Below are 13,634 nucleotides of genomic sequence, written 5' to 3'. Positions count from 1 at the left end.
GATATCTTGGAAGGAGCAATTCTGCTCTGGTGGAAAGACAGAAGGGAGGTCCCATGACTCCTGAGTCACACAGATCATGATGCTGGAGGAGAAGGGAGGGCTTAGGGATGTTCTACACGCAGTAGATACCTGGCTGTGGGGAGCAAAGCAAGCGCAGCCCCCACAGCCAAGTTGTTAACATCATCATTGCTCTTATTCTCAGAAACTCAAGCAAATGCTTCAGCTCCTTGTTCGTGCTTGCTGACTGCACCAGGGTGGCCATGACTCAACCCAGCTTCCAGGACTGAGAGGCAGAGGTGGTGAAAGACCTGTCTCGGGTATGACAGAGTCAACCAAATAGCATGGGGTTTAATGGGGTAGGGAAAGGATATGAGGTAGCTGTGAGATTTCTTCAGCAACACCCCCTGCCCTGTGTCCCACAACCCCTCCCTGGGAGAGACTGGGACTGGGGTAGGTCCAAGGTCACCATCCAGTCCTCTCACCTCCTTACCCTTAGTGAGCTACTCAGACCTCACTGGAGGACCTGGAAGAGTTGCAGCCCCTTGTCAAGCAACGGCTTCTCCATCCAGACCCCTGCCCCTGTATTGCAGGGTGAAGCCCCATAACAGCACCGATGGAGAACGTGTACTTGGTGGAACCAGCACCTGATGGTGCCGGCCCCACCTCGCTGGATGTGCTCAGCTTCCTGGACGCCCTGGTGAACAGCACGGAGGAGCAGTGCTTCAGCGCCCGCTCCCACAGCACTGTCCTGGAAGGGCTGCCATTCGGCGGTGTGCCCACCGTGCTCGCCATCAACTTCATCCTCTGGCTGGTGAGCAGGCCAGGAGAGTGCCATGTCTATGGGCACCACAGCCCCTGGCTGTGAGCATGGTGGGGGGGGGTGTGTTACGGGTGTGCTGACAGCCACATGCGAGTGCGGCCTGTGTGCTGGTGCACCTGGGGGAATGGGGGTGTGTGTAGGGGACCAAGAGCTTTGCCCACATCATGGTGGGCAGCAGGTGGCACTTGGGCAGCAGTGGTGAGGTCATGGAGCAGGAGCAGTCCAAACTTGAGGCAAGAGTTTTGTATGAACTTGGGCTCATGAGTGAGAAAATAGAAAGGAGGGATGCGAGGAGACCCCATGGGGTGAGACCCTGCAGCAAAACCCTTCACCTTTACTCTTCTCTCTTCTTCCAGCTTCTCCTCCTGGTCTTCTCCTGCCTTCGAAAAGCGGCTTGGGACTACGGGCGCCTGGCGCTGCTGATGGACAATGATAGGTGAGGAGGATGCGAGGCCACTGCAGGTGATGGCTCCAGCTCTCCAAGAGGGCTGGCAGGAGGGTTGGCACTGCGAGGTGGCCCATGGAGAAGCTCAGCAGGTGTTTCTGTCCCTCCTTCCCGCTGGGAATGGCTTGGCTGCCCTTACGCTTGGAAGCACAGGCACCATCTGCTGCAGGAAGAGGGCCAGCACGGGCCAGCTTTGATTCCTTCTTGCAGTCTCATTGCCAGGGAGGCCACTGTCCCGGGAAGAACAGAGGCACAAGAGCTGCTTTTGAGTGGGGACTGAGCTGCTGCCTTTTCCCCTGCTGCTCTCTCTGGATGGGCAGGGCTGGCTGGTGAAGGAGACAGGGGGAGACATGCAGCAGTACCACTGTTCCTCATGTCACCAAGGCTGCTTGCCTGGCCCATCCTTCAGGCTAGGTGCAGAATCCCACAAAAAGTATCGTTGTCCTGGTGAAAGTAGAACAGAGACCGGATTTCCAGGCAGGCAGTGCTGCCCACAGCTGCCCTCCTGCCAGGGCACAGCTCGCCCGAGGCAGCAAAGCATCTTCCTTTGTGCAGGCGGGTGCGCACAGGGTGGGCCTCTGCAAGGCTGGTCAGCCCGCAGGAGCAAACTGTGTAAAAGGCCCTCACCTGCTTTCTCTGCTCTCCAGCTCCTCTTGGCCCTCAAGCTCTGGGGCTGAGTATGGCAATGGACAGGTGACGTTTCCCTTCACCAGGGAGATCAAAGGGGCAATCAAGACTTAAAATGCAAGCTCTGATTATGTTCCTTTTTACTATAATACTATTTGAGAGGGCTGAAACCAGTGGAATAGATAAAATCTGGTTCAGCCGTCCCTTGTCCTGGAGCTAAGGCCAATTCTCCGTGAGCCACCCTACCGTGGGTCAGGGCCACAGAGAAGCTGCAGGAACTTGTTGGCGCAGAGGCAGCAAGATGCAGCCCCTGACCCGAGCCCAGCTATAGTCGCTGGTCCAGCCCCAGTGCAGGATATGGGGAGGAGGGAGGCATTCCCTGGGCTGCTGTCCTAGAGAAGCTTCTCTGAGGATGCTCATCCTGTGCTGCTTCTCTCCTGCCTCACCCCTCCGCTCCTCCCCTCACTGCAAAGTTTGACATCGCTTTTCTACGGAGAGCAGAGCGAGAAGGAGAAGTCCCCATCGGAGAGCAGCCCTCTGGATGTTGACAACAAGGACGTGGTGAGTGCCAGTGGCCATGGCAGGGGGAGCCCAGGCTGGGCTCATCCTGGCCCAGCCTGCCCGGCTGTTCACCAGAAACCTAGGTCAGAAGTTAAATGGGAGAAATTAAGCAGGGTTTCCTGCTTAACACCCTTTAGCAGTGGGGTATTCTTGAGAAAGCTGGAGGGTTTCTTTGTCCTGGCTTGTTTTGAGGCATCTACCTTGAACAGCAGCTCGGAGGGGATGTGCTGGCCAGGGCAAGCGTCTCCCAGCTGCTTGGCCATCCCTGTTGGCTGCGAGGACCTAGTTGGGTGCATGGACAGAGCCTTGCTGCATGTCCGCAGGGACATTTCTGGTCCCAGCAGGACAGAGTTCTCTGGGTCATACCTTCCCCTCTGCTGGCATGGTGGGCTGTGGGGGCTTTAGAGTCATCTTTTGTTTTCCTCTACCGCACCAGGCACAAACCAGGCTTTGCCGGAAAAAAGCACAGACAGACATGCTTTGCTGCCTGTTTCTTTCTCTTTTTTGGCAGCAAAAGCTCAAGAATCAGTCACTGGTGTGACTATGAAAAAATGACATGACTGACTGAAAAAGATAGGCAGGAAAGGTAAAGAAGCAAAATCCTTGCAGGTGACAGGAGGCCTGTTTAAAGGTTTGGTACCAGATGCTCTGGGAAAATGTATAGAGCTCATCAAAAAATAAGTGAGAAGGACCACGGGGAAAGCGAGCATGGCTAAAGAGCAGATTAAGGGAGATGATTACAAGTAAGAAGACATCCTTTTAAAAGTCAAGCTGTCCCTCAATGAGGAAAATCTGAACTCTGCCAGGTTAGGTGTAAAATGCAGTAAGTGGGGGAGAAGAGCGGTTTTGAGAACAAATTTGAATAGAGCATAAAAGCAAGTACTGAATTTTGCTTCATGCATCAGGAACAGGGAACCTGCCAGAGGGTTTGTAGGGCTCATAGATGTTGAAGATAGAAAATGCTTGCTGGAGAAGGCAAGAATATTGCAGGAGAGCTAAAGAAAGTTTTGGTGCCCCTACCCAGTGAGGAGGAACTTGACCAAATTCCTGCCCAGGAGCCCTTCTCTGTGAGGAAGCACTGGAGCATCCCTCCAGCAGTGGGGCTGGAGGATGAGGTTGCAGTAAAAGCAGCCTAACAAATTCCTGTTACCATCACAAATTCCCAGGAGGAGGCATAGGACTTTTCCCTCACCCTGAGACGAATAGCCAAGGTAATGACTGCGGAGTGCATCCTCTCTCCTGCATGTGGGGATCCTAGAAGTTGAGAATCAGGTGATAAATGCTGTTTTTTCAGGAGGGTTTCTGGAAAACCCAAGAAATTACAGCCGAGGGAGCATGGGATCTGCACAGACAACCTCCTAGACATGGTTCTCCAGAGCAGAGCCCCAGAGTGAGGCGTAGGAGGGGAGTCAGCCTAGCTGTGCTAAGGGCGTATTCAACCCCTGCAGAGCTGTCGGGGGCATGGGGATGCCTGCACCTCCAAAACCTCCAGCTGCAGTTGATCAAAGCTGAGCTGCGGGGTAGGAGGGAAGGTCCTGGCATGGGTAAAGCCAGGGGATGGAGAAGAGGAAGAAGCTGCGAGCTCTCATGGGGCAGGGTAAGGGAGTCCCACAGGAGGCTGCCTGGGGTCCCTCCCATCCAAGGTCAGCATAAAACCCTCTGGAAAGGGGTGAAGAGGAGGGGCCAGAAGGCTGAATGTTGTTAAGTACAGCCATGACTGGCAGAACTGCAGAGGCACCTTGAACTTGCATGAACTCCAGTGTCGGTAAGATGTAAACTAATGCATAGGGGAGGACAACCCTAACATTGCATACGCAGTGACAGGGAATGAGCTATTACACAAGATCTTACCTTGTCCTATATCATTCTACGGCAGCGCTGGCTCAGCACTCAGTAGTGCTCAGAAAGGCGCATTGCATGTTAGGGACTGCCAGGGAAAGGGCAGAGGAGGGAGTTGCTGGAAGCCAGGAGCCCATGTTGCAGAGATGCCCCGTATTTCTCACTGCTCCCGAGGCAGCTGCCTTTGCCACTACTGCAGACAAGCCACTGGGCCGGGCATCGCCAGGCTGCCTTGGGCGCTGCTTCCATTTGCTCAGCCCCCTAGTCCCAGGCGCCACACTGCCTCTGCGTGTGTCCCTTGTGTGTTGTGCTCTGGCTCCTTGCTGGGGATATGGTCACCCCTGGCTCACCTCGACTCTTTTCCCTTCCAGGGATTCTGCTCCTGGCTCATTTCTATCTACCAGATGAAGTAAGTGCGTGTCCTCTGCATCGTGGCTGTGCCCCACCGCTGCCCACCCCTGGGGAGCTGGTGTCCACAGGTGGTGGGCCCATCACCTCACCGGGAGCTGCTGGGACCAGTGGCAGAGGAGTACCCTCTTAAAACATCCTCCTGGGAGAGAGAGAGCAGAGGACTCACCTCTGCATTTCCTCCTGGCCCCTGGATCCTGACCCAAAGAAAAGGGCTTCAACCTCTTGTAGGAGCCAGTCCTGTAATGGGATGGCAGCTTGAGGGCTGCTTGTGTCCCACATTCCCTCTGTGCCCAAATCCCACATGCCACAGGCAGGATGCCATGAGTTGGTGTGCCTTGTGTGAGGCCAGAGCAGCCTGTGCCCCCAGGGCGGGAAGTGGTGGGGAGGCACCAGCATCGCTCACCTCCACCCACCTCTCCCCCAGGGACGAGGAGATTCAGAGCAAGTGTGGGATCGACGCCACCACCTACCTCTCCTTCCAGCGGCACCTCCTGGTCCTGCTGATGCTGGTCTGCGTGCTCTCCGTGGCTGTCATCCTGCCCGTCAACTTCTCGGGGGACCTCCTGGGTAGGTGCTTCCCCAGTCATGGGATGGCTCAAGAGTGTGGTGCAAGCTTGCCCAACCTTGGGGCAAGCACTGTGCCAATGGGACAGGGGGCAGAACCACCGTTCTGTCAGGAGGCCCTGTGTGAGCGGGAACCCACCATCAGCTGTGGGACAGAGGAATGCAAGAGGCAGGGAGCTTCGGGGCAGTGGGGCCTTGGAAAAGGAGGGAGGAAAGACCAGAGCCACTAACCCTGCGAGCATAGACATGCACACTGCACTGGGTTCCCCTGACCTCCTTCTTCTCCTCTTCTCATGCAGGACACAATCCGACCCACTTCGGCCGGACGACCATTGCCAACATCCCAACGCAGTACGTGGCTCCTGTGTCCAGGAGGGGGTCTGTGGGTGCTGTTGCTGTGGTGGGCACTGCTGGGAGCACCCAGGCATGGTGTTCACCACAGCCTCATGCTGGGGACAGGGACAGGTCCGTGTGAGCAGCACACAGCTCGCAGTAGCCCCCATCTATCTGCCCCACACGTGAGTACAGTCATGGTAGCCAGCACGCTGGCACTGCTCCCTGCACCCTGCTGCCAGCAGAAGTGCTCTCTAGGGTGCTGGGTGGCCACATTTCTGTGGTGTCTCAGCCAACAACCTGGACGTTGCCCCTCTCGTCCCTGGGGTGGGGGTCCCGCAGCTGGCTCAGGAAGGCCCCACTGGGTGGCAGGGGTGGCCATGCGTGTGACACTGAATGCCAGGCTGGTCTGCATACCACAGGCCTGCTGCAGCACTCGCTGATTCCCTCTTCCCCTCCTTCAGGGACCGTCTCCTGTGGCTGCACAGCATCTTCGCCCTCATCTATTTCATCCTCACCATCCTCTGCATGGCTCACCACTCCGTCCACCTTGAATACAGAGAGAATGAGAAGGTGAGCAACCACCACTCCTCCAGCCCCGTCTTGTTCAGTGCTAGTGGACAACTTGTGCTTTGCAGAAAGGATGGACCCAGTAGGTAGGGAGGGAGAGCTTTAGAAACAGCCCGGGAATGGGCAGGCAGGGAAAGATACGGCTGGATTTCTCCAGCTTCTGGAGAAAGCCTGGCAGCCCAGAGGTAAATCTCTCTCTCTTGCTGCCTTGGCTCTTGAGATTGAAACTCTGCTGTGTCCATCTGTCTGGGAGGTGGCAGCGTCCGGCTATGCCCCCAGGGTTTGGGAGCAGGCATTGAGGAGGTCTGTGCTGACCAGCCTCCAGGGTGACAGTCGGTCCCTCAGCTCGCTTCTGCCTTCCCGGTGGCTGGGCGAGCAGGGTGGCAGTGACACATCCCATAGACCCCTGCCCACCTACCCCCTCTGCCCCTTCTCCTCCCGCCAGGTTGCCCGGACACTGATGGTTACTCACATCCCCAAGGAGATCACAGACCCTTCCCTTATCATCAAGCACTTCCAGTGAGTAGTGGTGTGCCACAGCCTTGCTGAGTGGCTGGCAGGCAGGTGGCAGGGGCTGTCCCTGTCCCCCAGCTCCTGGTGCCACCATGTCACTGTGCCCACAGCGAGGCTTACCCCAGCTGCACCGTCACCAATGTCCAGTTCTGCTACGACGTGCGCAAGCTGATGAAGCTGGATGCAAAGAGGTGAGTGTGTGCAGGTCCCCATTGCCTCTGCAGGTGGGTGTACCGCTCCTGCCCTCCGTGTCGAGGGACCCAGTCTGTCTGTCTGCAACTCCCCGAATGACCCTCACCCCTATCGGCTTCCCGGCAGGCGCAAGGCAATGAAGGGGCGGCTTTACTTCACCACCAAGGCGCAGAAAGAGGGGAAGATTATGATCAAAACACACCCCTGTGCCCGCATCTTCTGCTGCCGCTTCTGTGGCTTTGAGCAGGTAGGAGGGTGCGGGCAGGGCTGCAGGCAGCTCGTCCCCACCATGGGCAAGGCAAAGCATGGCAGCTTGCCTGTGCCCCAGCCCGGCGAGCGTAGCAGAGCCCCGGCTGCTCCCACAGGTGGATGCTGAACAGTACTACGGGGAGCTGGAGGAGAAGCTCACAGATGAGTTCAATGCTGAGCGCAACCGCATCATGCTCAAGCGGCTTGACATGGCCTTCGTCACCTTCCAGGATGAGCGGATGACGGCTGTGTGAGTGCCCCTCATGCAACAGGCATGGGACCGTCCCCCAGCCTGGTGGCCACCACTGCTGGGGCACTGGAGTGCCTCACCAGCATCTCCAGACAAAGCCAGGCGATGGGTCTGTCTCCTCTGTGCCTCTGCCATCTGTGGAGATGGCCACGCTATTGGGGCTGCAGGAAGGGGCTCATAAGAAGTGTGTTTGGGGTCCTGAGCCCTTGGTCTGGACCTGACCCCGGCTCCCTCCTCCTGCAGGATTTTGAAGGACTACAGCCACATCCGCTGCCGCAAGCACCCCCAGCAGTCCTCTGTCACCACTGTGGTCAAGTCACACCACTGGGGCGTTCGCTATGCCCCTGCACCCAGCGATATCATCTGGTGAACCCCCGTGGTGGGAGGGAGGGAGGAAGGGGGGTGAGCAGTGGGGGGGAACCTGTGCATATACCTATAGGGAGCCCATGCTCATAGTTATAGGGAGCCCATGTACCTGTAGGGAACCTGTGGCCATATCTATAGGGCACTTTCCCAGGGTGGCAGGGGCCGACAATCCCTCCTGTGGCCATAGCAGAAGTCAGCAGGGGTGACAGGGGTGCTGACTTCACGGGTGTCAGGGCACAGCCAGGTGAGGTTTGGGGTGATTGCCAGGCTCGAATTTCTCCAGCCTGATTTCAAAGCCTCCTGGTGGTACAGACACCCCCGCCACATGCATTCTCTGGCCCAGGGGACTCTGCAAGTGTCAGCACAGCAGTGCGGGGAGGAGGAGAGGGTGAGCTCAGGGCAATGGCTGCTGGGATGGTTGGTGCAGGTAGTAGGAGGCAGAGCATTGGAGAGCTAGGCTGGGAGGCCCAGGACACATGTCTTTTCCCCCACACCCTGTCTGACTTGTGTTTTCCTCTCACAGGGAGAATTTATCGGTCCGTGGCACATCCTGGTGGGTGCGATTCATCCTCCTTAATATCTCCCTCTTCGTCCTTCTGTTCTTCCTCACCACGCCAGCCATCATTGTCAACACTATGGACATGTTCAACGTCACACACCCTGTGGAGAGCCTCAAGGTAGACCCTGGGGCCCTGTACCGGCTTTCCCAAAGGGTCTCCATCTCCAGGCTTGTCCGTGAAAGGGGAAGAGCACCAGCTCTACACTGGCCCCAGAAGATGAGCCACCACTGGGATGGGCATTGATGAGAGGCAAGGAGTGGTCATGCCCCTGCTTGCCATCCATCCCCTTCTTGTTGCGTTTCCAGTGGCAGAGCCCTAGGGCACCTGTGCAAACCTGAGCTTTGTTGCTGGAGTCCATGGGGGAGGGTAGGTTGGTGTCCATGCAAGAGGAGAGGGGTGGGAAGAACTCCAGGAGATGTTAGGAGCTGCCAGCAGCACATCTCCTTCTTGCTTATTGACCTGTGAGCTGTTGGGTGGCACTGGGGCTCAGAGATGCCCATGGTGCCTTTGGCTTGCCTCAAGCTCTTATATCATGAAACAAACACCCCTGCTCAGGAAGGGGATACCCCAGCACACACCATCCTGTGCCAGGAGGCCCAGGGAGCTGCCTCCAGCATGGCTGAGCTCTGGCAGGCTCCTGAGGGGGTGTCTGCCATCTCTCCTCCTGCAGAACCCCATCATCACCCAGTTCTTCCCTACGCTGCTGCTCTGGGCCTTCTCCGTCTTCCTGCCCTTCCTCGTCTACTACTCGGCGTTCTTTGAGTCACACTGGACAAGGTAATGGATCTGGCCCCTGTGCTCCCCCAGGGCTGCAGTAGGTGGGAGGAATCTTAGTAGGACTCATGGGACCTGACCTGCAGGGAGGCAGATAGTGGAGCGGCAGAACCTCACAAAACCCCATGGGTGTTGCCTTCCATGGAAAGAGCCCCAAGTCCATGCCCAAAGGAGCCATTTCTTTGAACGCTAGCCCTGAACACTTCCAGGCTGCTAACAAAGGCAGGTGGAGCTGGTCTTAAGATGGGTCTGAAGACGTTTGTGAAAGGGATGGTGTGATTGTGGACTGGCAGCAGCAGGGCCATGGCCCTGACTTGAGCAGCACATCCCAGCTGTGCTCCCAGCCGTCCAAGACAGAGGTACGGGTTCAGGATGCTTGAAGTTTCCTAGCAGAGGAAGATCTGCCAAGCTCCTACAAAGTGTTCTCTCTGTCTTGAGCCCCAACTCCTGTGCCTGGCCTGCTGTGTATGTGCAGGAGCTTTGTCACCACCTCCCTTCCTTCTCCAAGGGGAAACAGGGGCTCCTGACCCAGTTGTAGACACCCAGCTGCCACTTGTTGGGTATCTACATCAGCAGGGGTGGTAGAAGAGGGCAGGGATTAAGGAGGTGAGAGGCTGAGAGGACAAGAGCTTTCATTACAGCAGATTCCTCATGGTGACTTCCCCCCAGCCCGGGAGAGGCTTTGCCAAGGCTGCAGCAGATCCACAGATCAAATGCACATGGCTTCCTAGGGCTGGGAGTAGCTCCTTGGTGAAGAGTGAGACCTAGCCCAGCCCCAGCCTCTCCCCCTGCCAGCTGCTCTGCCTCAGAAAAAGTGCAACATTCTTTTCTTGTGTCCCCTGTCCACAGGTCAAGTGAAAATCAGCTCACCATGCACAAGTGCTTCTTCTTCCTGGTGTTCATGGTCATCATCCTGCCCTCGCTGGGGCTGAGCAGGTATGGACTGTCCTGCTGTGCTGCTCTCCTTGCTCCCCAGCAGCCAGGATCACACCTGGGCCTCTTGCCTCCTGCATGCCAGCCCCAAAGGGCTAAGGGCCCACTGCTGCAGAAACACAGCTGCCTGGGGAGGAAAACGCTCACTCTTTAGTCGTGCCAAGGTGCTCCCAGATGGTCGCAGACAGAAAGCTTCCCTGTGGAGGAGCAGGGCAGTGGAGCAGCTTGCCAGGCTGCCACAGCTGACCCAAGGGTGCTGGTGGTGCCCTGCTTGGGGTCAGCCCTTCAGCAGACCCCAAAAGGACCAAGTCAGGTATCTGCATAGCCTCAGCTATAGCAATCCTGACTGTCCAGGAGGTGATCACTCACACCACAGTGGTCCTGTGTGGGAGAAGGGGCTGCTCTGGCAGGGTCTAGAGGGTCTCATCCACACAGGACAGGGGAAAGCATACACCTCATGGGTGCCCCCCATGTTGCTCTGCATCTCCCCTTCTTTCTGAGCTGCTCCTCTTCTCCCCGTTCCAGCCTGGACCTTTTTTTCCGCTGGCTCTTCGACACCCATTTTCTGGACGAGGCTGATATCAAGTTCCAGTGAGTAGCAGGGAGCTCCTCAACCTGCCAGGCGAGCAGCAGCACCCAACACTGGTCCCCAGTGGCTCTCCCGGCCACCTTCCCGAGTATCCTCTCACCCTCTGCATCCCTGTGGCAGGTGCGTTTTTCTCCCGGACAATGGCGCTTTCTTCGTCAACTACGTGGTCACCTCCAGCCTGATTGGGACAGCCATGGAGCTGCTGCGCATCCCGGGCCTCCTCGTCTACAGCGCCCGCCTCTGCTTTGCCAAGTCCGAGCCAGAGCGGCTGCACGTCAAGCGAGTATGTGGCTCTGGTCCCCTCTGAGCCTATGTGACCCCCGGCACAGCAGGGACGTGCTCGCTGGAAACAGGCTGTCCTGGTCCTATGGGGAGGCTTGTGGGGACTTCTTCAGGCCTTGTGGGGGCTAATGGAGGGAGGCAATTGTGTGGGCCACGATGCAAAGGCAAGTGCAGGCTTTGCGGCGGCAGAGGCAGTGATGATGCTGTGGTTGTTCCTCAGAGCCAAGCCTACCAGTTCCAGTTTGGACTGGAGTATGCCTGGACCTGCTGCATCTTCTCTGTCGTCATGACCTACAGCATCACCTGCCCCATCATTGTCCCCTTTGGTGAGTATGATACCATGCCCATGGTCCAGCTGCCCCCTGCACCAAGAACAGCTTGTCCCAGCCACCAGCAGTGGCATGGGAGCGCAAGCTTCCCACATGGTACAGGAGGACACTCTTGGGCATTGTCTGCTGGGCCTGCCCTGCTGCCCCTGTGACTTGGTTTCCACATTGTCCTCCCCCCAAATGCCCCCTCTCCTTCCACCAGGGTTGCTCTACATGCTACTCAAGCACATGGTTGACCGGTACAACATTTACTACGTGTACATTCCCACCAAGCTGAACCAGCGCCTCCACGTTGCTGCCATCAGCCAGGTCGTGGTGGCCCCCATCCTCTGCATGTTCTGGCTGCTCTTCTTCTCTGTCCTGCGCCTCGGTAGGGAGAGCTTGGGGCTGCCCCCCACCACTGCTGAGGGTCACATCTGACGCTTGAGGGGATGAGCTGCCTAACTCACCCCTGAGATAGGCATAGCATGGAGCGTGGGAAGGGGCATGGGAATGGGGAAGTTGTGATGGAAACCTCACAGATGAGGGGAGGTGTCAGCTAATGTTTTGGGGAGGGTTTTGAGAGCTTGTAAAACTCAAAGCAAAGGCCAGCCTGGGACTTGGCTGGGTGTGCAGCAGGTCCTTAGAGGCTCACGTGCTGCCTCAGTGTCTCTGTGCTCTAGGTCCCACCCGCCCTGTCACCCTCTTCACCTTTGTGGTCCTCCTCTCCTGCATCGTCTTCTCCTTCTTTGGCCTCTGCCTGAAGAAGCTGCAGCCACGGAAACCCTCCAGCTACCAGGTGAGTGCAGGCAGCCACCTGCCCTGTTCTTTTGCTCTGCTGTATCTGCTCCTCGCCTCTCTGGGGTGCATTTGCCGTGGAGAGTCTGAGGCAGTGCCTGGCTGCCCGCTGGCTTCAGCTGGGGACCCCCAAACCATCGTTTCCTCCTGGCTTCCATCTCCCCAGATGTCTGACCAGTCTGAGGGCGCCTTCAACGATGTGGAACGGAGCAGTGTTTCCTCCACCCCCAACTCCAACGTGAGTACCCCTCCTCAGCCCTGCCATGGCCACCCCCTTTGTTCCCCCAGGCCCTGACCCCACACTGCCCCCCGGGGCAGCTCTTTGTGGCCACTGTCCTGCAGGAGCCTGAGCTGAGCCTGACGCCGGCAGCCTCCCCGGCGCACCAGTCCTATGGCACCATGGGCAACCACCTGGAGCCAGCAGAGGATGGGGAGGATGGCGGGCTGCAGAGCTTCGAGACAGAGCTGGAGACAGTGGAGGGCGAGTACAGGAGCGGCCCTGTGATGGAGAACCAGGCCCGCTACCAGTGAGCATCCCTGCCGCCAGGGCGAGGACCAGCTATGCTGAGAGTGGAGGATGTGCTGGGGGGCAGGAAGGAGCCTTCTCAGCACTGGTGGGGGCCACCTCACTGACAGGGCAGAGGGACGACAGGACTGATGGGAGGGGGAGACCCCATTGCATGGGAGGTGGGGGGAGGCTTTGCCAGTCCCTCCTGCTGCCTGGACCGGCTCAACCCCCTCCACCGTCCCCACCTGCCTCTGCCAGCCCTTTGTGGAGAAGAAGGGGTGCAGCAGTGTGGGGAGAGGGTCTCTCTGAGAGGCCATGCTTTTGGGGGCAGGAGGGAGGCCCTGGCCCCTCCATGAAGGGGAAGCAGCCCAGACAGCTCAGACGAATGTGCCTGCTGCCACACCGTCCTGCAGGTCCTAAGTGGCAGGGGATGGCTATCCCTAACCCTTGCTTCCCACCCGCCCGCCCAGCGCTCAAGGCCCTGCCACCCCCTCCAGGCTTTGCCAATTAAAGCAGGGACTGCTGGGACATGCGTGCTTTGGTAGAGGAGGTGAGTGCCCGGGGTTGCTCCCCCTGCCTGAGCACCAGCGGCCCTGCCCCAAGTCAGGCATTAAAATACAAGCCCAGCTATGCCCCACCCTCCCTCCCCATCCTTCCACTGCTGCTGCACCATGCCTGTGCCCCTGGGTTCTCGGGGAGAAGTGAGAACTCAAGGGATGAGTGTGTTCAATGGCTGTGAGGGCAGCTCTTCATCATTCCACGCCCCCTGGCAGCATCTCCCCCATGCTCATGCTCTCCCTGGGGCTGGCCATGGGACCCTGCATGGCTCTATCCTGTTGCAACAGAAATGGGGGGGGGGCCTGGGTGTGGTCTGGCAGGACCCTAGCCTCCAGGTCCTGGTCCACCCCATCCTGCCCTCGCCCACAAGCTGCAGCCACGGGATGCTCCCCCAGCAGCCACACCGCCTCTGGAGTGTGAATCCTGCTGTGGTCAGTGTAAATGCACAGGCTCCTGCCTGGGCAGCATCTCTAGGGTTTTCCAGCTCATCCACAGCATCCATGGAGGCCCCTAGGGATGGGGGCAGATCCTCTCCCTGCTCGGCCCTTCTCCCACAGGCTAGCCTGTTTGGGCATGCTGGCTCC

General features: G+C 58.1%; 1 protein-coding gene across 1 annotated transcript; it reads left to right on the top strand.

Moving 5' to 3' along the window:
* Positions 1-613: 613 nt before the first annotated feature.
* On the top strand, positions 614-12,515 carry TMEM63C (transmembrane protein 63C). Its single transcript, XM_086462353.1, has 22 exons — positions 614-811; positions 1,177-1,256; positions 2,366-2,453; positions 4,664-4,701; positions 5,128-5,270; positions 5,567-5,618; positions 6,065-6,173; positions 6,616-6,689; positions 6,794-6,874; positions 7,002-7,122; positions 7,241-7,374; positions 7,618-7,740; positions 8,264-8,417; positions 8,971-9,077; positions 9,924-10,010; positions 10,533-10,598; positions 10,717-10,879; positions 11,099-11,204; positions 11,410-11,577; positions 11,870-11,985; positions 12,151-12,222; positions 12,303-12,515. The coding sequence occupies exons 1-22, from the start codon at positions 614-616 to the stop codon at positions 12,513-12,515; spliced, it is 2,493 nt and encodes an 830-aa protein (XP_086318479.1).
* Positions 12,516-13,634: the final 1,119 nt, after the last annotated feature.

The sequence above is a fragment of the Leptosomus discolor genome, chromosome 3 (genome assembly GCF_034619465.1).
Source record: "Leptosomus discolor isolate bLepDis1 chromosome 3, bLepDis1.hap2, whole genome shotgun sequence".
Taxonomy (NCBI): Eukaryota; Metazoa; Chordata; class Aves; order Leptosomiformes; family Leptosomidae; genus Leptosomus; species Leptosomus discolor.
This window is presented reverse-complemented; position numbering and strand designations above follow the sequence as displayed.

What these genes read in the sequence shown, in the direction of transcription:
- TMEM63C (XM_086462353.1), top strand. Translation starts at nt 614, where the DNA reads ATGGAGAACGTGTACTTGGTGGAACCAGCACCTGATGGTGCCGGCCCC. An exon ending in GCTTCTGTGGCTTTGAGCAG is followed by an intron (nt 7,123 to 7,240) that starts GTAGGAGGGTGC and finishes CTGCTCCCACAG; the next exon opens with GTGGATGCTGAACAGTACTA. An exon ending in AGCGGCTGCACGTCAAGCGA is followed by an intron (nt 10,880 to 11,098) that starts GTATGTGGCTCT and finishes GTTGTTCCTCAG; the next exon opens with AGCCAAGCCTACCAGTTCCA.